The 26,388-nt window shown below is 46.1% G+C and overlaps 1 protein-coding gene across 1 annotated transcript; it reads left to right on the top strand.

The window, feature by feature from the left end:
* The first annotated feature begins 1,696 nt into the window (after nt 1–1,696).
* Nucleotides 1,697–24,450, top strand: LOC129339529 (leukocyte immunoglobulin-like receptor subfamily A member 2). Its single transcript, XM_054994110.1, has 4 exons — nt 1,697–1,796; nt 17,735–18,022; nt 18,213–18,400; nt 24,403–24,450. The coding sequence occupies exons 1-4, from the start codon at nt 1,697–1,699 to the stop codon at nt 24,448–24,450; spliced, it is 624 nt and encodes a 207-aa protein (XP_054850085.1).
* The last annotated feature ends 1,938 nt before the right edge of the window (nt 24,451–26,388 follow it).

The raw sequence follows: 26,388 nt of genomic DNA, 5'->3' as shown, positions 1-26,388 counted from the left end.
TCTCTAACCAGTTTCTTTCTAGGTGGATAGTTGCAGCTATTAAATGGCTACGTTACAGCCGAGATTCCATGTCCAATAATGGTCAGGACCAGGGCTTTTTTTCTGGAAAAAGAGGTGGTGGAACTCAGTGGTGGAACTCAGGATGATGTCACTTTGGGTCAGCTGGAACAAGGGGGGAGTTTTTAAAAGTTTAAATCGCCCTCGGCAAAAATGGTCACATGGCTGGTGGCCCCGCCCCCTGATCTCCAGACTGAGGGGAGTTTAGATTGCCCTCTGCGCCACATGGCGTTCCTGCTGAAAAAAAGCCCTGGTCAGGACTCATTCAATGCTGGCCCAATTGCTATTTGCTGCATTCCTGCATGGAACTCCTCTACAAGACATCTGTCAGGCTGTCACCTGGTCATCAGCAGACACATTCATTCAACATTATCCTGTTGACATGAACTCCTGATCTGATGCAGCTGTGGGGAGTACTCTGCTATAGTCACTGTTTGCTTCTTCTCACATCCCCCTCCATTGGTGAATAGCTTGTTATACTGCCAATGTGGGACTGCACAGAAGAATGGCAATGCAAACAGTGTTGCACTTACCTGTAATTGTCATTTGTTGGATGTCTTCTGTGCAGGCACACATTCATTTCCTCCTGTCCCGCTGTGAGGATGTCTTTTAACTTACTTCTTCGGCAACTCAGGAGAACTGAGGGACAAGGAGGTGTGCTGATCTACAGTGCAGAGTTTAGGCATGAAAATGGCGTGCATATCAGTTGAGACTACAGAGCGCCTCCTACAGCTTTAGAGATAGAAAATCTTGCTCCATGGCTGGCCTGCACCTGCGTAGTCCCAATGTGTGCCTGTAACAATAGTTACAAGTAAGTGCAAAACTGTTTTTCTTCAGGACACAGGAAGTTTTAGACAAACACACAACAGCAACCTATGATCAATAGCTTCCCAAAGCAAAAAGAATCAACAAAACCCACCAGAACCAACTTGAACCAGAGAATCCTATCAGAACCAAACTGAAGCAAAGGGACACTGTTACAAGCCCAACAGAACCAGAGCCACTATAGTTTTTCATTGTGATTTTTTTGTGTTTGATTCAAAGGGATGGCTGCTTTTGTATGTGAACAGATAATATGTGAGCCTAGAAGACCTTTCCTGCCGGTTGAGAGTCAAAGGCGATGGGGAGCAGGCGGTGCTTTACCCAGTTTCCTGTTGCTTCAGATGTAATCTAGGGTCTCACAGGAAACATCATACTTAGCACAGTTGAGGACAATCTGTGGCAATGGCATCGAGCTTGTAGAGACCGCCCATCACTCCATCATGATTCCTGCTCCTTTCATCTTCTTGTTTTGGTGAGAATCAGAATGTCCTGCAGCTGGAAAATGGAGAGAGGGAAATTTTCTTCTGGTTATGTGACCGAGAGAATAAGAGGGATAGAAGCTGAAGTTGATGCTGCTTGGAAGTCCAGCTATCTGCCCTGGAAACCTTCATCTCTGTAAAAGATGCATCACATTATGATTGTGATTATTGATCAGGGAGAGAAACGGCCATCTGCAGACTTTCGCTCCTTGCCCATATTCAGAAGTGTTCTGTTTCTGTGTCACATGAAATTACATGCTTGGGGATGAGAATCTAACATGAGAATCTAACAACTTAAAAGCCAGTCCCAGATCCAGCCTCTGTCAGTTTTCGTATCCATGGGTGGGATGGAAGCTACATCCAGTAGGGACCTTTCCAGTAACAGCTCTTTCTGTTTTCCAGGCTGCTTTGTAGCTCAGGAGGAAAAGGTGCCCAGAGGTAAGAAGTTATGCCTTGGAGATTGCGATTTTACTGTTTTATTTTTATATTGTATTACTGTTGTAACCTGCCCCGAGTCTGCTTGCAGTGAGGGCAGGCTAAAAATTGAATAAATTAAACTAACTAAACTAAAGCTGAGGGGGCAGAAACATTTCTCTTTTAACTTGTGGATCTTTTACCTTCCAAATCTGATAGAAGGCCCTATAAGGGCTCATTTATATAATGTGGTATAGTGATGATTAGAGTGTCAGCCTATAATCAGGGAGACTCAGATTCGAATCTCCACTCTGCCATGGAAGCTCACTGGGTCATGTTGGGCCAGTCACTCTTATGCCAAGACTAACCTACCTCACAGGGTTGTTGTGAGGATAAAATGGAGAAGAGAACAATGTAAGCCACTTTGGATATCCATTGAGAAAGCTGGGATATAAATGAACTAGCTAAATAAGTAAATATTTACTTATTTACCTGTTTCAATATGCTGTGACATGGTTTAGTCAGTACTTAGTGACTGTTCACCCCTCAGTGAAATCAATAGTCTGGTTGCGTTGCCCCACAAACAGGGCACTGGCCAACCCATGAACAGCCATACATTTTTCAACCCAGCTTGTCATGGGGGTGAGCAAAGATCTGTTGCTACTGCGCAGCAATGTGGCCAGTGGTTGCACCAGGTAACCGACATGTCCTGAAGCGCAAACGAACCCCAAGACTCCCACTAGTATCCTCTGTGCATGTCAGGGAGGAAGACAGATTAGAAGCAGCCCTGACATTCAGTTTTCTTGGTGCAGGGATTTTGTATATAGAAGAGCATTCAGTCATGTGATTCCTACCAGGCAGGTTGTGGATTCTAGGAGAGGTTTGCCATTTTCTCCGCAATGTTTGAGAATATCATCTTTAAACTCAGCTGTGAAATAGGAAAGCCATGGTTCTAATTCTTCCCTGACCTTCTCGCTATCTGCCATTTATGGCCAATATTGATTACAGGGTGTTGTGGTATGGATTCTCATGTGTTATTTGAAGCGCTTTGTAGTATAATCATTGCTGCTAAGGGTGGTGGTGGTGACTGGAAATTCTCCGAAGAGCCCAGAACTCTTCAAATGAAAACCAGGATTTTAAAATATAAGTGCCAAATAAATCACTGAAATTGAACATCTTTTAAAAAGAAAGGAAAAAAAAGAAAGAAAATAAGTAAAGAAATTCTGATAAACTATTGAGATATATCTACTATATGATTATGTGCACTTCTTTGGCTGAACGTTTAATATATGTTGACGTTTCTCTCTCCACACGCCAATACATGATTATGTTCTTGTTTCTTTCATAATTCAGGCAGATCATTTCTGCTCCTTTTATCTATGTGGAACCTCCCTGGGGATACTTAGTGGGAGAAACTGCACGGATCCATTGTGAGCGTCCTTCCTCTGACTATTCTTTCTATCTGGAACCACATATTCCTCATGGAAGACTTAGCATTTCAAAGAGTCCTGGACATTATATTTTTTCAATTGTTAATGTGATCAAAGAGGATGGGGGGAAATACACCTGCTACTCTTGCGATCCAAACACCGATTCCCGGTCAGAGCGCAGTGAACCTGTGGAGCTGCTGATAGAAGGTGAGGAACCAGCTCAGTATCTTGTTCCTTGTCTTTGAAGCAACATGAGGTGAGCTCCATGGAGAGGGCCTTCTCTGCCAAGACTCCAAAACATTCAATCTTTCTTCTAACAAAGGTCACCAGGTACCAATTTTGTTATCTGTTAGGCGCCACCAAATGTAAACATGTCCTAAGCTTTTAGGAAAAGCCACAGCAATGCCCTCTGGTGGTGCATCAGGGTAGGAAGTGAGTTGGCTAGAACACGCTTACTCTTTTATATAGTAAGATATAGTAATAGATTGAATAATAATAATAAAGTAGAATGCGTACAAAATATAGTTTTTTTAACCACCTCCCTCAGTTCCAAGCAGATAGTCCAAAAATAATGCTAATTATACTTTCCACCTATTGTTAAGGGTCCAGAAGAACTGAAGCTATAAACATGTATTTATTTTATATCCACATTAAATTCTGTCACACATTATTTAATATTAATTCCATTACTCAATTTAGTAGCTTAAAATTGGTCTAGTCTTAGTGGATTAACCTATTATAAATTTTATGTATGGGTCCATTGAAATACATAATTAAAGAAGAAATAATACAGACATTATATGCAGACATATTACTTCAAAAGGAAAAAAAGTAGGGAACTTAGCAATTACTTTAAGCAAGTACATAATTCAAATTAATTATAACCAGCTAACAGCTCAATCCTAAGCCCAGAGGCAGTGTCGTAGCTTGTGTGTCGATGTAAATGGTGTGCCGCTCCACAGTTCCCTATGGACTTTTGCAGGAGAGTCCCACTGACGCCTGAGTGTGGCAAGGTGAGGCACAACTGCTGCCAGGAACACCTGCCCCCCACTCCCCTGACAACCCCGCCGCTGGCCACACCACTTCCCTGACAGGCAGGTGAGGGGCAAGCAGTAGCGCAGCCAATGGGGAGGCCACGATCCTCGCTGCCGCCAATAGGGCCCCCTTAGGGAGGGAAGCAGAAGTGACAATGAAGATCCAGATCGAACACCCACCCTCTCGCCCATCTAGCCCTCATTTCTGATGAGGGCCAGGCTGTTGGCTGCAGCTCGGTGCACCTGCAAATCCCCACCGCTACTGAAAAGTGGGACTAGAAAGTCTGCAGCACTTGGGAGCAGCCCCCAGGATCCAGAGAGGCAAGTGGGGTGGTGAGTTCTACAATGAGTGAAAGGAATGCCCATTGGAAACCATGCAAGATGCCAGAAGGGAGTGCAAAGCACCCACAGACTTGTGGTGGCACCATTTGAACAATCACTGCATCACAACAATGCGAGAACATGGATTGGACCTTGAGAGTCACGCCCCAATCCAGTCCAGCCCAGCCCCGCCCCCCATGGACTGACAGCCTGTGGGAGCAGAGAAACTGCTCCAGGGGGCGCCATTCATCCCTCCCCGTGCCAGATTTCCCAAGTCCATCCCTGCTTCTGCAAACAGTGAAATGGAAGGTGGTCCGTCCTTCCAGAGGAGGAGGAGATCCAAAGATGTTGCTCTACATCCCCCACCTCCCTGCAGTAACTTCTGCCTTCCCCTCTGCCTGGATTATCAGACATCAGTTGCTCAGTCTTTCAGAGAATGCATGTCTTCAGTGGAGCATCCCCCCACCCTGCCAGACATTCATGGGCCACACTTTATTTCTCACCCCACTGCCTGAACTTACATTGAGGGGAGGAGAGGGGGCAGGGGAGCTGGGCAGGGCTCCACTTGACACCTGCTCCTTCTGGCAGCAGACCGCACCCCATCGATCCCAGACCTGAGCCAGGAAAAATTTGTGAGGATGTGTGAGAAGATGTCCCAATGGGGAGTTGGGGATGGCGGCAGCTATTGTCAATATCAGGAGAGCAAGCAAACAGACAGCAGTTTCTTGTTTTTCAACACATATTTTATTAAAAAGGTGTAGAGGTTCTCTGGAAGTATTTCCTGCCAGTGTGGCTGACCCGTGGGCTACCTTGGTAAACTGCTCCCTGGGCTGGACCTGAATGGCACTTGCAGAGGCTGGGGGGGGGGGCAGGCTCAGATAGCCATGCCCCTTGGTCTCCTAGAAGAGTGGCGATCTGCCTGCAAGGGAAACAGACAGGTGCTGAAGGTGACCCAGGCTGGTGTGCAGCTAAGGCCAAGCCCAATCTGCAACATCTGGAAAGGTGTCCTTTGGTTAAGAGCTGTGGCGGCAGCTCGATAGGTGCAGCTCTCAGCCACATGATGCATGACTCTCTGGTGAGACAGTGCTCTGCCTTGGGATGATCTTATCCCATGAGGGGGAAAGTCAGGTGGCTGAGCGCCCTTCTTACCTGTCAGTGCTCCCTCATTTCTTACCGAGCTAGAACTTCAGAGTCAGATAACCTGCAAGGAGACTTGAGTGGTTATTGTTAGTTAGCTAGACATTCTGGACTGTGCCTTTCTTCCCTTGAGCAAGTGCAAAGTTCTCCCAGTTTTCTAACTAAGCCCCCTGTCATGCCTCAGGTGGGGTGAGCCACCTTACATTACCACCACTCTGGGATTTAGGGTCCCTTGGAAAGACCCAGAGTACCCTTCCAATCCTTCTGACCTCCATAGCTTGGCCAATAAACAGGCATGAGGACCCAGCAGAGTAACAACAAACAAAAGGATTTATTTACAAGGAGGTCAGTAAATATCAAACAAGTAACCAAGCAAGGTGCATTAGCAACAATAGATGGGTGAAAGTAAAATAAACTAAAGGCCCTAGCATGACTGAACTCACTGTCCCTCTGTCTGCCAGGCCTGTCTTCTCGCCCTACCTGGATGAGGTCCTCTCCCCCTAGCAGAAACCTCCTCTGGCCTGCTCCCTGGGAGAAAGAGCACAGGCTTTTTCCCTCCCAGACTTATATAGCACTAGCCCCCTGTGTTCTGATTGGCCAAAAAGGGCTCCAAAATGGCCCAGGGGCTCCTGGGAATGGCAGGCAAGCCTACTCTCACTGCTAATAGGCTTCTGAGGCCTTGCTAGGCCTTCCTGGCACAGCGAGATCATGACACCCCCCCAGTGCACTCAGTGCCTACCACCATGAGTACCCTCTCTCCTGCCTTGTGCACAAAGTACATGTGGCAGGAGGCTGATGGGCAGAGCCTCCGGCTGTGTGCTCACCTATCCACGAGCAGCGCAACTGGACATTTTGTAGGGGGTGTGAGCAGGTGATTGGGTGCAGGGAGGGGTGCTCGCCCACCCCGGAAGCGCACACAAATTGGCCCCCATGGTAGTTCCCATCCTATACTCCTTCAGGCTGTGGGGGTGGGGCTGGGCACCGGGAGAGGAGCTTGAGTTTTCCTGTTCAATGGGTACCTATGGGCTATGCCTCCTTATTTTGTGGCGTAACTTTCCGCCTCTGCAAGGGGCATTCCCAGGGCTGGAGTGGCTTTGGAAGTGGACTAACTCATGGCCTGCCCCCCACCCCACCTCCTCCCATGCCGGCATGGAACCTTGCACTGCACTTACACCTCCACCTGGCCACCAAGTGCGGTGACCCATCTGTGGTAGTGAGCCTGGGGCGGGCACTGGCAGAGAGGACAAAAACACTTTATTTCTTTAACTGCTTTAACTGCTTTAGGTTACACAGTAGGAGGGCACAACAGGGCATGAAAGCAGTCTATTACACAAAATAACACAACTCACTTCACTATTTTTGACAGCAATTGTATTTTTGGTGATTCTCTGATGTGAAGTGAGTTGTGTTATTTTTAAGTAGTAGACTGCTTTTATGCCCTGTTGTGCCCTCCTACTGTGCAACCAAAAGCAGTTAAAGAAATAAGGTGTTTTTGACAGGAATTGTGTTTTTGTGATTCTTTAATGTGAAGTGAGTTGTTATTTTTGTTTAGGGGAATGCTGGAATGCCCTTTGGTGTGCCCCCCTGCTGTGTAACCTACAGCTATTAAAAAAACAAAGTGTTTTTGACAGGAATTGTGTTTTTGTGATTCTCTGATGTTAAGTGAGTTGTGTTATTTTTCTGTGTGGGGGACTGCTGGTGTAATGTGTCACTATGCTTTGCCTACTTGTACTTTGAAAGTGAGAAAATAATTTTTTAAAAACTTTATTCAGTGTGTGTTTGTGTTTTATTCTTTGTTGTGCAGTTGGTTCGCATCATAGGGAACAATGGGGCTGGCTGGCCAGCCTGCTCCTGGGGTAGTGGCTGGTGTGGGAATGTTGGGGAGGGTGTCTTTGGGCCATCTCTGTAGGTGGTGGGGGAATTTGGGGGAGGGTGACTGTGGTTCAGGTGCTCTTTCACAAGGACAAGCTCGCACTTGGGAGTGTGCCCACCATTGTGGAACCCCTGGGCTATGCATAATTGCCCTGGGAAAGAGAGTTTAAAAGTTCCCATCACGGAGAACAATGGGGGACGGCTGGCCAGCCTGCTCCTGGGGTAGTGGCCAGTGTGGGAATGTTGGGGAGGGTGTCTTTGGGCCAGTGTGGGGCTGTGTGTGTGTGGGGGGTGGATTTAAAAGGGGGACTGTGCCTGTGGCCATAGATGCCACATTCCGTGGGTTCCTGCTGTGGGAGATTTTCCCATAATAGGAATCAATAGAAAGTGGCTGGCCACAGGACAGGGGAGGTTAGGTTTTGGGGAGTGTGTGTGTGGTATTTGGCAGTTTGGGTGCAGGTGGACTGTGGCTGTGGCCATTGGCAGCCCCAATCCCATGTGTTTCTGCAGTGTGGAAGTCTTCCCCACAGTAGAAAGACAAAGTGGTGTGGCAGAAGAACCGCATTTGGGAGGAGGCATAAAATGGCCCCCAAAGTGGGATCTGGTTGAGCTTTGGTGGAGGGTGGGAGGACAGGTAGGAGATGGGCCCCTGAAGTGTGGGGGCATTTTGCATGCAAAATGCCACCCCTAGCCAGACAAATATCTCTTTTTTCCCCCATAGGAAATAATGGAGAAGGGGGGGGGGCTAAGAGCAGCATCTTTGGGAAGCCATAAAATGGCCCCCCAAAGTGGGATCTGCTTGAGCCTTGGTGGAGGGAAGGGGGACAGGTGGGAGATGGGCCCCTGAAGCCAGACAAGCCTCTCTTCTTTCCCCCATAAGGAATAGTGGAGTGGAAGTGGATAGGGGCGCCTTCTTTGGGAGGCCATAAAATAGCTCCCCCAAAGTGGAATCTGCCTGAAACTTGGTGGAGGGTGGGAGGACAGGTGGGAGCAGGTCCCCTGAAAGTTGGGTGCATTTTACTTGCAAAATGCCCCCCCAAGCCACCTAGAAAGATGACTTGTTTTTCCCCGTAGAGAACCATGGAGAGTGTAGGAGGATGGGGGCACCTTGTTTGGGGGGCATAACATGGTTCCCCAAAGTCCAATCTTTCTGAAACTTGGGGTGTAGTTAGAGGAGAGTTAGGAGAAGTTCTCCACCAAGGTTGGTGTGATTCGGACAAAAAACGCCCCCCCCCCAACTCCCGGAAATCTGGGAGAAGGTTTTCTTTTTTCTTTTTCTTTTTTCAAAAGTTTTTATTCGATGGGTTAACATACATTCCATAAGACATCTTATAACATATCTTTGCATTATATTAATATATGTATCCCACCCCTCCCCTCCCCCCTTTTCTGTATTGACTCCCAACAGCATTATAACCCCTTTATTTCTTATCATTTACTCTACATTACATTTGTCCCTATTACTAAAGGAAAAGTTCTAACTTATTCTTCGTTATTACTTCTTAATAATTATCAAGAGACCACAATTGTCCTTTCACATCCCATTTCTTTTCCAAATAATTTTTAAGTTTTCCCCAGTCTGTAAAAAATTCACTTGGATTTTGTTCTCATAACTTTCTTGTCAATTTGTCCGTTTCCGCCATGTACAACAGTTTTTGAATCCAGTCTTTGACTTCTGGTAGTTCTTCTTGTTTCCAATACTGTGCATATAATATTCTTGCTGCTACCATCATATAATATAACAGTATCCCGTCCTTAACATTCACTTCCTCCATATTTAATCCTAGTAAGAGCAGATCAGGGCTCTTTATCACATTACTTTTTAAAATTAGCGACATTTCCGCATAAATCTTAGACCAAAATAGCTTGGCCTTTTCACACGTCCACCACATATGGTACAGAGAACCTTCATGTTTTTTATATTTCCAACATTTGTTTGACATTTGACTATTAGCATTTGCTAACTTTTTCGGTGTTAAGTACCACCTATACATCATCTTATGTTACCAAGCAGCCCCCCCTCATGCCCTGAGGCCAGCCACGAACTGTGTTTGAGTTATACACTAAAAGATTGCCTTGCATGTGTGCCTCCAATATGTGTGTCAGTTTCATATCTGATGCTGCAACAGACTGTGTCAGTTTCCTGGACAATTGCATTCAGGACCCTTTGTGTGGCACAGCCCTGCTCAAGCTTATATCTGGACTCTCCGGTGTGATTTTGCCCTGCCACCAACCACGGACTGTGTCTTAAACACTGCTCCCTCGCCTGCCATGAGAATTTGCCTCACCCTGGGTCCCAGCCACGCTGCTAGCAGCCAGGTGCCAGCCAAGGGAAGTCTCCCCGTGAGCCTGACCAGGCGCCCCCTGGCCAACTCCTGCCGGGAGCCTCCCGCGGGCTGGTTACCAAGCTTACCCTCACTACCAGGCAGCCTGCTAGTAAGCCCTCGCCGTGCCCAGCTGGCAGTCATGTCTCCAGGCAGCCAGGAAACCGAGAAGAACTGCCTGCTTTGGGAAGCCATTTCGAAGAAGCGAGCTGACCACGTACACAGCGAGAGAACTCCGCTCTCCTCTGCATATCTTAACACCTATCCAGAATGAAGATTGAGCGCTGGTCAGCCAGAGCAATCAACAAGCGCACATCAAAGCAACCTCTGCACTCCGGACTTGATGGCACCAGGATGAGCGCTGTGAACGTGCAAACTGCCCGGATCCCCTTCCTTTCTCCCATCCCCTCTCCCAAAAGGTGTCATGATATCAATCAGACTTCAAACAGTGTCCAATCAAGGCTATTCTGATAGCCCCAAATCCTTTGATTTAAGTCATGAGAATCATTGAACGGGGCGCCAGCCCCCAGGTACTTTGAAAGTATATAAGCTAGCCCCTCAAACCATAGGGCACGCGCCATTCCTATGCCAACCTCCTTGCTGCCTTTCTGCCCGTGGTTCTGGTGCTGGCACTAGACCACCTCACTGCTATATCTCTGCTCCGCCTCAGGATTGTAAGTATATCCCTTGTCATCGTGGGGTTCCTGCTCATGCAACCGTCTCTAATTTTCCTACTCTGTATTTCTTAGCTCTTGTGTGTAACCTTGTATGTTTGTGTAAGTTTAGGCATACGCCACACCATTAGTAAATACACGTTATTGATTGAATATCTGTAGTCTGCCTCTTTAACATGTGAGTTTTCGAAGAAGAGACCTTTGTATAGTTGGCTAGATCCGCGCTAATTGCAGTTCTGGGCTGCTAGCTAATTTCCCCATTCAATTAAAAGCAGTCCCAGTAACACTTATATAATTCTCTTTTAAACTGGTACATGTTGACATTTTCAATGTATTTTTCCATAAATGTTCCCATGCCTCCATTGTGATCTCTTTATTAAAATGTACTGCCCATTTTACCATTTGAACTTTAACCATCTCATCCTCTGTGTACCATTTCAGCAAAAGTTTGTATATCTTAGAAATCACTTTTGCTCCCTCTCCAAGTAAAAGTTCTTCTAGCTCTGAGTTTTTACCTCTAAAACCTACTTTCCTTTTGTCTACTTCAAATAAATCTTTGATTTGTCGATATTGCAACCATCCATATTTTAATGGTAATTCCTCATTGTCCTTTATCTTAAGAGAGTCTCTATCCAACCTTAATAGTTCTTTGTAGGTTGTCCATTCTTCTCCTTTATATCCTATACTTGGATTTACAACTTCTGCTGGTACAATCCACAAGGGTCTCTCTTCCCCCAAAAACTTTTTATATTTTTGCCAAACCAAAAAAAGATTTCTTCTTACATAATGGTGTTGAAACATGGCATCCATTTTATGTTTATCATACCATAAATATGCATGCCAGCCAAACAACTTATTGTGACGTTCTAAAGACAACAAGTTATGATTAGATAATTTCACCCATTCTTTCAACCATGTTTAAGCATATTGCCTCATGATACAATCTCAAGTTTGGTAGTTGCAAACCACCCCTTTCCTGTGCATCGCATAACGCCTTTATCTTAACCCTTGGCTTCTTCCCTGCCCACACAAATTCTGATATTCTTCTTTGCCATTTGTCAAAATGTTTTTTGTCTTTTACTATTGGGATTGTTTGCAACAAGAACATCACTCTAGGTAGCACATTCATTTTAACCACTGAAATACGGCCCAACAATGACAAATTCAATTTATTCCATTTCAACATATCTCTTTCTATCTTCGACCAAAGCTTCTCATAATTATTCTTAAACAAGTCTATATTTTTAACTGTCAGTTCAATTCCCAGGTACTTTGTTTTTTGAACCAGTTCACAGTTTGTTGCACTTGTTAACTCCTGCTGTTTCTTTTTTATCATATTTTTGCAGAGCAGTTTCAACTTCGTTTTGTTAATGTAGAACCCTGCCAGATCTCCAAATTCTTTAATTTTATCTAACAATATTGGTAATATCTGGATTGGATCTTCCACTATAAACATTACATCGTCTGCAAACGCTCTGAACTTGTAGGAACTGCCTTTGATGTTGTCATCTTCTCTTATCTGCCTTAATAATACTTCCAACACCATAACAAACAGCAGAGGTGAAAGTGGACATCCTTGCCTTGTACCTTTTCTTACCTCGAATTTTTCTGTCAAATTGCTGTTAATGCATATCGCCGCTCTTTGATCTTTGTAAATAACTTTCGCTGCCTCTATAAAGTCTTTCCCTAGGTCCATCCTTTCCATTGTTGCAAACATAAAGTCCCAATTTAAGTTGTCAAAGGCCTTCTCTGCATCCGCGAAGAAAAAAACTATCTCTTTATCAGGGTGCTTGTCATAATATTCTATGGCATCCATAACCACTCTCAGATTGTCTCTAATTTGTCTATTAGGCAAAAACCCAGCTTGCTCTTGGGAGAAGGTTTTCTCATTAAAAACAATGGCCGAATCGATTCGGCAATCTCTGATTCAGTATTACCGAAATTTTTCGGTATTCAGAAAAAGTTTCAGTAATACTGAAAAAAACCCGAAATGGCCCTCATTCGGTAACTTTAACCTAATCAGAATACCGAATTGCACACCCCTAATTGTCATACAGATCTTATATGGTTGAAGGATCCGATGCTGTGGGTTCTCACAGTTCCCCTGGTTTCCAGTAGCCTCTATGATATTTCCTGTGTGAGAATAGGTTTGCCCAGTCCTCTGTAGAGTGTAGGTATTTTGTGTAGTACTTGTTGATCTAGTAGGAAATTGATGATGTTTATTGGCTGTGGGGGGCAGTCCTACAACTGCTGCTGTAAGCAGTTACGTTGGATAATAATAATAACATAATAACATTCGATTTATATACCACCCTTCAGGACAACTTAATGCCCACTCAGAGCGGTTTACAAAGTGTTATTATTACCCCACAACAATCACCCTGTGAGGTGGGTGGGGCTGAGAGAACTCCAGAGAACTGTGACTCGCCCAAGGTCACCCAGCTGGCTTTGTGGAGGAGTGGGGAATCAAGATTAGAGTCCCGTGCTCTTAACCACTACACCAAACTGGATCATAATTCCTTCAATATTTTTAAAAATACAATCAACAGTTCTGGCAATTAGATCAAATTGGTTGTAGTTCAAAAATGCTGGATCTCCCTTATCAGTTTCAGTTTGTGCCTGGTTTGGCTGCTGCCTCTCTGACTGCCACGCCCCAGAGTCAGCTACAAAGTCACTTTTTGTCTGAGGCAAGATAGTCTCCTTCTCCTCTGTTGATTCAAACAACTCCACAAGGGGTGAAAAGCGATTTGCTGTTTCAATACTATATTGCAAGTTTTGTTCACCATGCTTTCTCTTTCTCTTCAAGACATAGAAATCTTCTAGTCTGGTCTGTATACACTCTGGCAAAAAGCCAGGTTCGTCAAGGTCTCTTGGGCTGTTTGCCAGTAGCCATTAATTAACTTTCAGGTTTCAAGACTTATATTTACGGTTATCTCAATAGCTGACTGCAGAGAGACCTTTAGATTTATCAGCCTCCCACCAGTTTAAGTATATATAGAAAAAAGAAAATAAAAAGGTAAGATAAATAAACCTCATAGAGAGCTCAAGGCAAGCAGCCGTCTCCGTCCACTGGCACAAGGTGGAAGAGAGGGTACTCATGGCGGTGGGCACTGATAAGAAACAGGTTTCAAACTGTTTGTAACAGCCCCCTTGTCTTAATAGCCCTAAAAGCAGAAACTAGCAGGAGAACTCATAAAAATGAGTCTCAAAGCCGCCATTGTTTGGACTGTGTCTAACTCCACATGTCCTGGATGGTGGTTCTGACACTTCATGCACTAAGCTATCTTCCTTCTATTCACAGATCCTGATCTGCCTGAACCCAGTATCTCCATGACTCCTAGCAGGGTGGAATTGCTTGGCAGCAACGTCACCATTCTTTGCTGGGCTATAGGTCTCATCAAAAGGTTCTATCTTCATAAGTATGGATCTTGTTCCATACCACAGTCAGTTGAGCCATTTGGAGATGTGGCCAAATTCACCTTCAGCAACGTGAGCCAGCGTCATGTAGGGAGATACTACTGCAGCTATAGACCTCCGTCAGGGTTTCTCATATCTATGCCCAGCAATCCTGTAGATCTTGTGTTATTAGGTGAGAGTCAACAGAACCTCCACCCACCCCTAGCTAACTGTAGTGGAAAAGCAGCTTAGTACACTTATGCTCTCCTGTCCTCCTGACCTGGGATTACCTGAAGCATTTCTAATGCAGAATATTTATTGTATGGTCCAATCTGCTCAATGCTTTAAATGGCTGATGGAAAAAAAGGGAACAGAAACCCAATTTTAGCCTGCAGAAGGAGCAAAGACCTCTTCCTTTGTAACTGATTGCGGTCTGGGTACCCAAATGGTCAGCTTGATGGTGCCCCCTCCCCATGATTATGAAGTGTTGTGACTGAGCAGCACAGAATAAACTAAGAATGAGGTGCTGGGTTTAGAAGTTGCTTCCTGAAAATCTAAGGGATTCATTTAGAAATAATAAAAACAAATCTGTTGTCATTATGGTTGCAAGGGTAGTTTTTATGCTCCTGCCCTGCAAACGACCCTTTGATGAGTTCTCCATGGAGCCAACCTGTGACACACATCAGCTCCAGGGATTGGCTTCTATATAAAAAAAGGGAAGTTCCAAAGGAGTTCAGAAATCTGCCACTGGAGGCAGGAGGCCTCCTGCCTTTTTCTCAAGATCTCCCCCCCCCCCGTGCAAAAACAATGTGTGTGTGTGTGTGGGGGGGAAGATTCCCTCTCTCTGCGTCCACACATGCACAAAATGTATCCATGTGGAGCTGCAGAAATGGGGAAATGTCTCCCCTTCGCATTGTTTTTGCATGGGATAAAGTTTGGGAGAAAGGAAGGAGCTCTCTCTCTCCTTGCAGCAGCTTTCCTAGCCCATTTGCGCTGTCCTTTTTTAATTTGAAGTGTGTCTGCGAGGAACACAGGTTGGCTCCATGGAGAACTCATCAAAGAAGTAATGTATAGAATGACCCAAAGTTCGCCACTGCAAAACACGGACCTTCTCTATACAGGGTATTTGCCCTGGGTGTGATGCCATTGAGAAACAAGAGTTCCCCCCCATCCACTTCACCACAGCATAGTGGTACATTCTTACATCCCAGTTTTTCCCGGGTTTACTTCAATCTTTCCTCAACTCTACTTTGCTGTGAAGTTTTGGGAATGATCACAGCAAAGCTTGGATGGCACCCATATGAGAGGGAAAGTTGGAATAGGAATTCAGAATCATAGACCATAAAAACCCAGAGTTTCTGGTGATTCCCAGAACTACCCTTTGTGACTTCTGGGTTCTCCCAACACTGCTGTTTATTAAAAACATCTTTCCATAGCTGCTGGACAAATGGGGCTGCTAGTAGGAGACCTCACACCAAAGTAGAAGACCTGGCAGCCATGGAGGGAGGGGTTGTCCATTACCAGGGGACTGGTGCAGGAAAGATTAGGGTAAACCTGCCAGGTGGAAGTCCTGTTATCACTGCATTGCATCAGCAACCATTGCTGCATTGGGCAATCATACAAGGCTGTCCCCGTGTATACATTTGCACAAACGGTGTACTCAGAGAGGAGCGACATTAGAAGGACAGGCATAATGTTCCTTTGTCGGGATTTCAAAGAGATCCCTGCCCACTTCCTGGTGTTTAAGCTCAAGGCAGCTTAAATCTTTCTTTTTCTGTGAGTGCTGAAGGAAAACAAGTAGTGTTGTCCTCTCCTTTGCGATGAGGAAAGCCCAATGGGTCTTCCTGTCTCCAGTAATGCTGGCGGGGTCTTCACTTTCTTCTCTGTTCCTTTGCACAGATGCCAATGCAGACAGACCCACCATCTCCCTGCATCCCTCTGATAGAGTTGACCTTGCAGCAAATATCACGATCCGCTGCCTATTCAATGGAAGGGGTCTCAAGACTTTCTATCTTGAAAAGGCGGGAAGCCAGATGCCACTGGAGCTGGAGACTCATGAGACCATGGCTATGTTTTTCATCATGAATGTGAGCTGGGAACATGCAGGAAAATACAGCTGTAGATACAGAATATATTGGTGGCCCATGTCACAATCCAGCAACCCTGTGGAGTTGCTGATAAAAGGTAAACAGGCTTTCTGCTCGTCAGTGTACATTAATCTTCATGAGGGGATTTGGTTCTCCATTTTAACTGCAGCATTGGCTGGGTGTTTAGTATTGAATTTCTGGGAGGTTGTCTAAACTGGGCTTTTGTGTGGAGAGATGAACAGGGTGTCTCATCATGTGAAGGCCATTTGCCACATTGAAGGAAGTATTGAGGCTCCCTTGGCAAAGATTTCTGCTGAACATCTGTTGAATCAGGTTGTGTATCTGTTACTCCCAGATACATTTGGAGTCCTGTGGGTGGAATTCATAGACCAAAGAGAAAAGGATCCCAACAAGAGTGGACTTGGGGGAAAGAGTTCTCTTATTCCTCTCAGGAGCCCTCACCCTCAGGACCATCCCTTTCTTCTGTCACTTTCAGGAACTCTCTCTGCCCAAACTTTCCTCAAGTTTATCTAGAGGGCAATTATGAGGCTTGCCAAATGAAAAATAAATATAAGTCAGATGTGAGGAAGCTTCTTTACACCCCTGAGGCTCAGGAGTTAGGACTCAATGCCACTTATATGTGAAGGATCATCTCTGCATGAGGCGAACCCACATGCTTAGTGAGGTTTGTTCATCGGGCTTTACCATCCCCTCCATTGGGCAGAGGAGGGCAGCTTCTGCCAGTTCTACTGCTTTCTCCATCACACCTTCTGTTCTGTGAGATCCTCCATCTGAGGAATTGCACAAAGGCCCCCACTGATGTCCTTCCACAGGCATTCTGAAAGTTGTGTTTTGCAGGGTGCTGCATACTGTTGCTCTTGTGTTTCTCACTGTGACATTATTGACTCTTCATTTGGAGTGCACTGCACTGTGTTTATCAATCACCTGTTGGGTGATGGATAAATTTTTGAGAAAATGGAATTTAATGGTTTATCCACAGAGATAAATAAAAAATATTGAATTGAATGTCACAAAATGTGGCCGTGGCAGCTATCCTTTAAAAGCAGATGAGCGAAATTCAAATCGTATCATTGCCAACACATTACAAGGGCTAAATAGAACCTGTAAGTAAAGAGGGAGTGTTCTGTTGAATGCTGACTGAAGGGCAATATCAGGAAGAACTGAGAGGCATTTTGAGCAGGGCTAGCGCACCCATTGAGGCCAGGTAGGCGGTGGCCTCAGGGCGTGGGGTGCCAGAGGGGGCACTGGAGGAGGCGTGGGGGGCGGGAGCGTGTGTCACGGAGCTGCAGGCTCCTAGCCCTCCTGCCCCGTGCTGCCACCAGTACACGCCCCCAGCTGGGCTCAGCAGCTGCAGGCAGGCGTCTGCGGCGGCGCAAGGCAACTGAGTGGGAGAGCTCAGAGGCCACCTGCGTGCCGCCACAGCTGCCTGCCACAGTAATCAGGCTGGCGGTGCCCATGCACCCGTGATGATGTCACACATGACATCATGTCTGTGTGACATGATGACATGAATTAGCTGTCTGACTGACAGTAGTCCGGTATGCCAATTATTTCTACATTCAGAAAAATGAGCTGGTAATAATCCCATTTCTGCTTGCAAGAAAGTGTAATCCATGGGGATCAATAGGAGTTTGACCCCAGATAACAATCTTCCTCCTACTCACAGATCCTGATCTTCCAAGGCCCAATATCTCCCTGAGTCCTAGCACTGTGGCAGCCCTGGGAAGCAGTATCACCATCCGGTGCTGGGCGGAGGGTCTCAACAACACATTCCATCTTCATAAGGGTGGAGAGGTGAGAGCATCACAATCAGCAGAGCCAGATGGGGGCACAGCCCTGTTCCGAATCAGCAACATGAGCCTGGATCATGCAGGGAGGTACAGATGCAGCTACCGACCATTAATGGTTTTCAAGTCATCAAAGACCAGCAGGAATGTGGAGCTCTTGATGTTAGGTGAGGGGTCTAAGGAAGCATTTGCTTATGTTTAGGCTCATGGTCGCCATAATCGGTCACTATTTCTGTGAGTGTTGGAGGAAAAGAAGTAGTGTTGTCCTCTCCTTTATGATGAGGAAAGCCCAATGGGTCTTCCTGTCTCCAGTAATGCTGGCGGGGTCTTCACTTTCTTCTCTGTTCCTTTGCACAGATGCCAATGCAGACAGACCCACCATCTCCCTGCGTCCCTCTGAGAGAGTTGACCTTGCAGCAAATATCACGATCCGCTGCCTATTCAATGGAAGGGGTCTCAAGACTTTCTATCTTGAAAAGGTGGGAAGCCAGATGCCACTGGAGCTGGAGACTCATGAGACCATGGCTATGTTTTTCATCATGAATGTGAGCTGGGAACACGCAGGAAAATACAGCTGTAGATACAGAATGTGGTCAGGGACCATGTCACAATCCAGCGACCCTGTGGATTTGCTGATAAGAGGTAAACAGGCTTTCCAATCAAAGGTTTATGTTAATCTTCATGAGGGGATTTGGCTCTCAATTTTAGCTGCAATATTGGCTGGGTGTTTAGTACCGAATTTCTGGGAGGTTGTCTAAACTGGGCTTTTGTGTGGAGAGATGAACGGGGTGTCTCATCATGTGAAGGCCATTTGCCACACTGAAGGAAGTATCGAGGCTCCCTTGGTAAAGATTTCTACTGAACATCTGTTGAGTTAGATTGCGTATCCTTGACCCCCAAATATTTTTGGAGTCCTGTGGGTGGAGTTCATAGATCAAAGAGAAAAGGAAAGGGATCCCAACAAGAGTGAAGTGGGAGAAAAGAGTTCTGTCATTCCCCTCAGGAGCCCTCACCCTCAGGACCCTCCTTTTCTTCTATCATTTTCAGGGACTCCCTTTGCCCAAACTTTCCTCAGGTTTATCTAAAGGACAATTTTGTGGCTTGCCAAATAAACATAAATGTATGGTTGTTGTGGGTTTTCCGGGCTGTATTGCCGTAGTCTTGGCATTGTAGTTCCTGACGTTTCGCCAGCAGCTGTGGCTGGCATCTTCAGAGGTGTAGCACCAAAAGACAGAGATCTCTCAGTGTCACAGTGTGGAAAAGATGTTGGCAGGTCATTTATATCTACTCAGGAGGGGTGGGGTTGAGCTGAGTCATCCTGTAAGAGTTTCCCAGGGTGTGGAATGCTAATGGTGGGAGGCTTCACTGTATCCTGAGGAGGTTCTTTTGCATATGGATTGGTGCTTGATGTGCTAATCTTCTCTGCAGGGCTATTGTCGGGTATAGAGTGTTTTGTTACCCTGGTGTTTTTCAGAACTGGAAACCATGCTCTGTTCATTCTTAAGGTTTCTTCTTTCCTGTTGAAGTTTTGTTTATGCTTGTGAATTTCAATGGCTTCCCTGTGCAGTCTGACAAAGTATTTGGAATTGTTGTCCAGTATTTTGGTGTCCTGGAATAAGATACTGCTCAACCCCACCCCTCCTGAGTAGATATAAATGACCTGCCAACATCCTTTCCACACTGTGACACTGAGAGATCTCTTTGTTTTGGTGCTACACCTCTGAAGATGCCAGCCACAGATGCTGGCGAAACGTCAGGAACTACAATGTCAAGACCACGGCAATACAGCCCGGAAAACCCACAACAACCATCGTTCGCTGGCCGTGAAAGCCTTCGACAATACAAACATAAATGTAAGTCAAATATGAGGAATAGAGGTGGGCACAATGTGAATTATGACCCAAAGTTCAGCACGAATTGGGCTGGTTCAGAGTTCACAAACAGAGTTCTCAAACAGCCTTGCACCAATCCATTAATCCCCTAGGCAATGGAGGCCAGGAACGTCTGCAGACCTTCTGCAGCCATGGAAACACCAATCTTAGCCCTCAAAACCTTGACAGGCAGCTCTGCCTGCCAACCAGAGTGCTCCCATGCTTCTCTATGTAAGCAAGGAGCAAGAATTAATTCCCTAGGCAATGGAGGAGATGGATGTTCTGCAGCCCTGCGAACAGCAATCTTAGCCTTCAAAACCTTGATAGGCACCTCTGCCTGCTAACCAGAGAGCTCCATTCTGGTCTATGAGACCGAGGAGTATATAATATGCAGCACTGAGCTGCGTAGTTTCATTTTTCAACAGGCAGCCAGAGAGACAAGGAGGAACTGCTATTGGGAGTTGGAGAGAGCAGGGGCATAGACTTTCCAATTTCCCGGGGGGGGGGGGGCTGGGGCCGGGCTAGAGGTATTGCTATGCCAGTGACATCACAGGGAGGAGCCAATGACATCACAGGGAGGGGCTTCCATTGCCACCATCTATGGAGGTGGGGCCATTGGAGATTTAGGGAGGGGCTCCGCCTAAATTTAGGGGTATCCAAGCACCCATGGGGACCCCCCTAACAATGCCCCTGAGCTGGGCCAAACCTAGAAAAATGTGGGAGTTGGTCAGTGGTTATAGTGCTATCTCAGCGATCTCTTGCTGTGTCCTGTTTTTGAAATTCACTTTTAGGATAGTCACTTTATGATCTATAATTATACATACCATGTGTAGAGGACAAACTAATGGTCACAAATTTGTCACTAAGAAAGGCAACACAGAAAAGCCTGTAAGGGAACATTTTTAAAGTTTTCCTGGACATTCATTTACAGGAGTCTTGATTCTGCCTTATTCATAAGGGTGACTTAGTACTGAAATTTACTACATTATGGCATTGCAGACGCCTTCGTTTGGTAAATGCATGGTTGAAGTCTGAACCAGGGCAGAATACAAAACAGTTGCCGTGCACTCGATTTCTGAGCAGTGTACAGAGTGCAAAGTAGTAGCAAACTCCCATCTTCTCACTTCAAACTCATATCCTATAAGTGAGTACAAGCACATTTTGAGGTAATTCAGAACAGTGCTAGTTATGACCCCAAAGAAAACTTGCAGTTATACTACCTAGGATTTTATATATCTTGCTTTCTTAGCACACTGCTTAAACTCCACTGTAAAAGACATTATTAACCAAATCACAGCCTGGACACAGGGCAAAAGGAAATTTTTAAAAGGCCTCTGATCTGCACCCCCCCCTTCCAATCTTGTTCATGCAGATAGGGCTTCTCATTGCTTCAGAAAGACAGCACTCATTTTTAGGAATTGTCCTTTTCTGCAATAGATACCACCTCTCCATTTAAACATGGAGTGGAATTTGAAAGAGGAGTTTAGGAATGGCTGAAGCAGCCCCCCCCCCCATAAATTACCATGAAAAAAACTAACTGTTCTCCCACACCCAACAAAAACAAAGCCACAAAGAAAAAAAGAAAGAAAAGAAAGAAAGCTATTTCAACAAGGAAACATAAGGCCTACCCTTTCCCAGTGTTCCATTTCCAAAATACAATGTAATGATAAGGTTACTGGAAAGTAAAATAGATAGTCACTTTTTTCCCTGTTAAAAGGAATAGAAACTGGTCCTTAACAGAGTAGCACTGGCTGCAGAGAAAACATGATGATGGATGGCTGGAGCCTACTGGCTGGTGTGAGTGTATAAGTTTTTAAAGGGAAGCAGTTTTAGAAAAATTTTAGTTTTAAAAAAGAAGTCAGAGTTCTTTATTATAGAAACTCCATACTTTGATAGGAAAGTGAAGAGAGCTTCCTACCTACAGATCTGTTCTGAGGAGGAAGGCCTCGAGTAGACATGGACATGGAACAAAAAAAACCAATGAACCCGCAGGTTCGTGATTTGTGAGTTCCACGAACCATGGAACTGGACCAGTTATGAACCAGTTTGTGGTTCGTGGGGTTTAAATGCCCCTTTCTGGCCTTAACAGCAGCAGGAAAAGGGGCATTTAACAGTTTAAAGGGCCCTTTCCTGTCTTGCAACCGGCAGGTCCCTTTAAACTATCAGCTGGCAGGCGGCAAGGGGGATCCCCCTCTCCACAGCCTGCCAGCTGATAGTTTAAAGGGACCTTCCTGGCAGGGCCCTTTAAACTGCCCAAACCCCAGCCACACTTACCTTATCCTGCAGTGCAGCATCCTTCCTCTCCTCCCAGGAGGGGCAGGAAGGACGTTTTCGGCCTCTTCCACCTCCCTGGGGGCCTGCAGGGCAACGGAAGAGGCTGAAAATGGCCTTCCTGCCCTTCAAATGGCTGCTGCAGCCATTTGAGGGGCAGGAAGGCTGTTTTCAGCCTCTTGAAGGGCAGGAAGGCTGCTGGGGTTTGGGCAGTTTAACGGGCTCTGCCAGGCAGGTCCCTTTAAACTATCAGCTGCCAGGCAGCGGCGGGGGGGGGGGGACCTGCTGCAGCAGGGCCCTTAAAGAGGCAGTTTAAATGGCCATTTAACTAGGGAAATGGCCATTTAAACTGCCCCTGTAAATACGACCCAACGAACAAGCCTACAGTTCGTGGAAGTTCCATGGAAAGGAACTTCCCCAAAATATGCTCTCTTCCCCTCCTATAAAGAAACTATTTTTTGAAGTAGTATCTTAAATAGTATATGATGGCTTCAGTGGGTTAAATGTCTAAAAGATTTTTGATCCTACAAAGGGAACGCAAAGCTTACAAACTATCAACCAAGCTTGTGTCTGTTTCACATTGTGGGCGACTGAAGCGGTTTACATAAATAAAAGAAAGGACCAGAGAGCATGTGAGATTTTGACAGCCATAAATCCAGGGAGCATTTACCTCAGAAGTCTCTCCCCTCTCTTCACTTCCCCCCATCTTCTCCAAAATGTGTTTAATTATACGGAAATTTTACAATTGGAAGATGCTTGTAGGATCAAAAATCTGAATATTGGAGACTATACTTTCTTTTCTGACAGACACCAAACACATTCAAGGATTGATATGTGCTGGATATAAAAAACATGAGTCATTGATATTATTTGTTATGTTTACTCTTTTTCTTTTGACATAATTATAATTGTGCTATTGTTTTTATTTTCTTTTTTCTGTTCTGCTTATATTTATAAAAATAAATTTTATATTAAAAAGAATTTATACACTGCAATGGTTGTTGGGGGTTTTTCCGGGCTGTATTGCCGTGGTCTTGGCCGTGAAAGCCTTCGACAATACATCAATTTATACACTGCTTAGTCCTTAACCCTGGCTGGCTCCACCCATTTTCAATGTAGCAACAGTCAGATTGCAAGACCTCTGTTGGACATAAGTGCAATATAAGTGCATGGCTACAATTTACATTCAGGGAATGTTAGAAGAGTCCACTTCTAATGCTGTTCCATTCCTCAGGTTTCAGAGGGGGAGAAACCAGAGAGTTAGAAAGATAGACTGGTAAGAGCATCTGTTTACTGTTTATTCCTTTACTGTCCTTTGATGTGTAGATTACTACTCAGGAGTAGAGATGGGCACAAACCTAAATACAGCCCAAAAAACCCCACGAAGCCATCATATACTATTTAAGATATTACTTCAAAAAATAGTTTCTTGATAGGAGGGGAGAGAGCACATTTTGGGGAAGTTTGCCTTCTTTGTTCCCCCCTCCCACCTATCTTTTTCTTAGATCCATTACCCCATTCATGTCTCCGAAGATCATTATCTTCTTGAAAATTGAAAATGGATTGGAAACCATTTTCATAAAAACTTTCTCTTGCATTGTTTGGTGCATATATTGTTGCTAGTGTGTAAAGCTTGCCTTCCAGGAGCCTGATTTTCAAAATCAAATATCTTCTATGAGAGTCTCTTAATTCTTCTGTAACATTTATTTGTAAATAGTTTATACAAACCGCAATACCTTTAAAAATGATAAATTCTTAATAAACACACTAATACATACAAGCAAAAAACAGGAACAGAGCCCCAAAGAATCATAGAAATTATAATATAACAGGAAGGGGGGGACAATCCTGTGCTTCATCAGCTATTGTAACTGTGAGATCTGAGGGGGCTTGAGTCCCTTAGCCCCCATGTAGTTCACTGGCTGCCCAGGGGGTGCTCAGCCCCCCCCTGGCCAAATCCGGGGAGGGCTCGAGCCCCTCAGCCCCCCCGTAGTTTACACCTATGGGAGAGAGGGAGGATTTTTGAGTTGCTGCTTACAAAAAAGACTGATAAACAGTCTCTTTCTTATTTAAAGTACCTTTCCTGGCTGGAAAGGTGTTTGTGTGGTGGAAGAGTTGTCAGCATTGCCAGAGTTGCCAGAAGAATTGTTAGCGTTACTAGAGGAAAAGCAGCTGCTAAAACGTTTGGAGGAGGAGAAGGAGGGATCTCAGGGTGCATTGGAGAGTCTTGGAGAAACATCCAGCTCCTCCGCATACCAACCTCTTTGGGCTGCCCCTGCCTGCAGTCCCCCCCCCTCACTCTGTCCTCTTGGCCCAGCCACTCCCATCCTGGTCCCTGTTTCAGGCCCACACTTTGGCAGCACTTCCTAACCCTCCCCAATGACCCCCGTGTGCTGTGTTGCCAGACCTGCAATGTCCTGGTGTATAGAGGCTTGGATCTCAACCACCTGTAGTCCAGCACCCTCCACATGCATCTGCAGAGGGAACACCCAAGTCTGTTGCCTGCAGACCAAGAAGAACCATCCAATGGGGGGATGAAGAGGGCTTCTGAGCAAGGAGAAGGGGAGGGGAAATGGGAGTCCACCCTGAGGAAGAAGGCTCACACTCGCACCCGAGGGTGCTGTGGGTAGGAGTGGAACTTCCATCCAGGCTCCCCTTCAGGAGGTTGTTCCATCAGGGTTGGTGGCACTGCCAAGAAAAGGAAATAGGGAGGGCTCAGGAGGTGCTCACTTATGTAGTGGCGGAGATGATTGCCCTGGATGGACTACCTTTGTCTGTTGTAGAGGGTGTGGGCTTTTGATGGGTCCTGCATCATGCAGCTCCCTGGTATACCATGCCCTTGCAGTGGACCGTTGACCAATGAGTCTTGCCATCCATCTACCTCTCTGTGGTAGAGCTGGTCCTTGATGAGCTGTCCAGAGCAAAAGGGCGAACTGTGCACTTCACAGTGGACCTGTGGAGCATCCATCAGCACAGATACCTCACCCTCACTGCCCATTGGTGGCAATCGGATGACCTCCAGACCACCAGGGTAAGATCAGGGTCTCAGAAAAAGGGGAAAACCCTGCTTCTGGGCTACAGAGTGGTTCTGCTCCAGGTGTGGGGGATGGATGAGGATTGCATGGGGAGGAGCTTTGTCGATGTGATCAAGGCTGAACTGAGTGAGTAGTCTCCTGCGGGTGATGTTGTCCGTGGCTATCTCATCATGTAAGCTGGTAGAAACATAGTGACGGCCCTGAATGATGATGACATGTCCTTTGAGAGCATTGTCTGCCTGGTGCACAAGCTGTATCTGGTCATGAGGGATGCTCTTGGACAGGGTAGGAACATAAAAGTCAGGGACTGGGTGAGGAGGTTGCAGGCACACGTGGCCATCTGCTTGTATCCTCTCTGCCAAGAGGGAGTATACAGACTGGCCTGCATCTGCAACCCATGTATAAAGTACAGCATCACCATGCACAATGCTGAGCTCCATCTATGGACGCAGGACCTTCACGGACAGGTGTGCAGGTTCTAGGCAAAATGATCTGACCAGAGGGAAGAAGGCACGGAAAAGGATTGTTGGTAGCAGAGGAAGCGGATCAGCCCAGCACCCCAGGCCCCACCCAACAAGGTCCCCCACTGGTCCTTGGTGATAAGCTGGGTGGTTGGTGGCATGGGGGAGCCCACACATGCCTTTGTGGAGGACTCAGTGGAGGTGATGGTGCAAGAGTACCTTGCCAAGCTCCCCAGCTTCCTGACTCCAGTCCCCTGGAGTACTGGGCATGCAAAGCTGCTTTCTGGATAGATTTGTCATCTGTGGCCATGAAGTTCCTCTCTTGCCGTCCCACCAGTGTCCAGAGTGAGCAGGTATTCTCCCACTTGGGAGACCTGCTATGTGCCCACTGCTCATGCCTGGACCCAGCCCTGGTGGATCAATTGGCCTTCATAAAGGTCAACCTCCCCCTGCTGGGCTACTCCTCACTGGACATTGGGGATTGAAGGTCCAGATTCCCCCAAACTGGAAATTAACCTTGGACCCCTCACCAACAGCTGTCTGGGGGTATCATGGCTCTGACCCCATCCCCGCATCTGTGTGACTGCCAGGCTCAGGGGCTCCTCATTATGGAATGCAATGCTGCCCCCCCCAAGATCTCCTTCCCCCCAGGATTAACCTCCCCTCTTAGATTGCCTCTGTCCTTTCCTGTCCAAGAATATCCTATCTCCCCAAAGAACATCTTCTCCCCCTCAAGATTAACCTCCTCTCATAGATTGTCTCTATCCTCCTCTCCTTTAGAAGAATATTCCTGTGTCCCCAAGAACATCTCCTTGACTGGGGGAGGGTGCCAAGGGGGCCTATAAAGGTGGGCAGGGACAAGGAGTTGGTGATGAGTAGTTGGGAGTGAGCAAGT

The sequence above is a fragment of the Eublepharis macularius genome, chromosome 12 (genome assembly GCF_028583425.1).
Source record: "Eublepharis macularius isolate TG4126 chromosome 12, MPM_Emac_v1.0, whole genome shotgun sequence".
In the NCBI taxonomy this organism is placed as follows: Eukaryota; Metazoa; Chordata; class Lepidosauria; order Squamata; family Eublepharidae; genus Eublepharis; species Eublepharis macularius.
This window is presented reverse-complemented; position numbering and strand designations above follow the sequence as displayed.

What these genes read in the sequence shown, in the direction of transcription:
- LOC129339529 (XM_054994110.1), top strand. Translation starts at nt 1,697, where the DNA reads ATGGGTGGGATGGAAGCTACATCCAGTAGGGACCTTTCCAGTAACAGC. An exon ending in GGAGGAAAAGGTGCCCAGAG is followed by an intron (nt 1,797 to 17,734) that starts GTAAGAAGTTAT and finishes TCCTACTCACAG; the next exon opens with ATCCTGATCTTCCAAGGCCC. An exon ending in CTATGTTTTTCATCATGAAT is followed by an intron (nt 18,401 to 24,402) that starts GTGAGCTGGGAA and finishes CTGTGTTGCCAG; the next exon opens with ACCTGCAATGTCCTGGTGTA.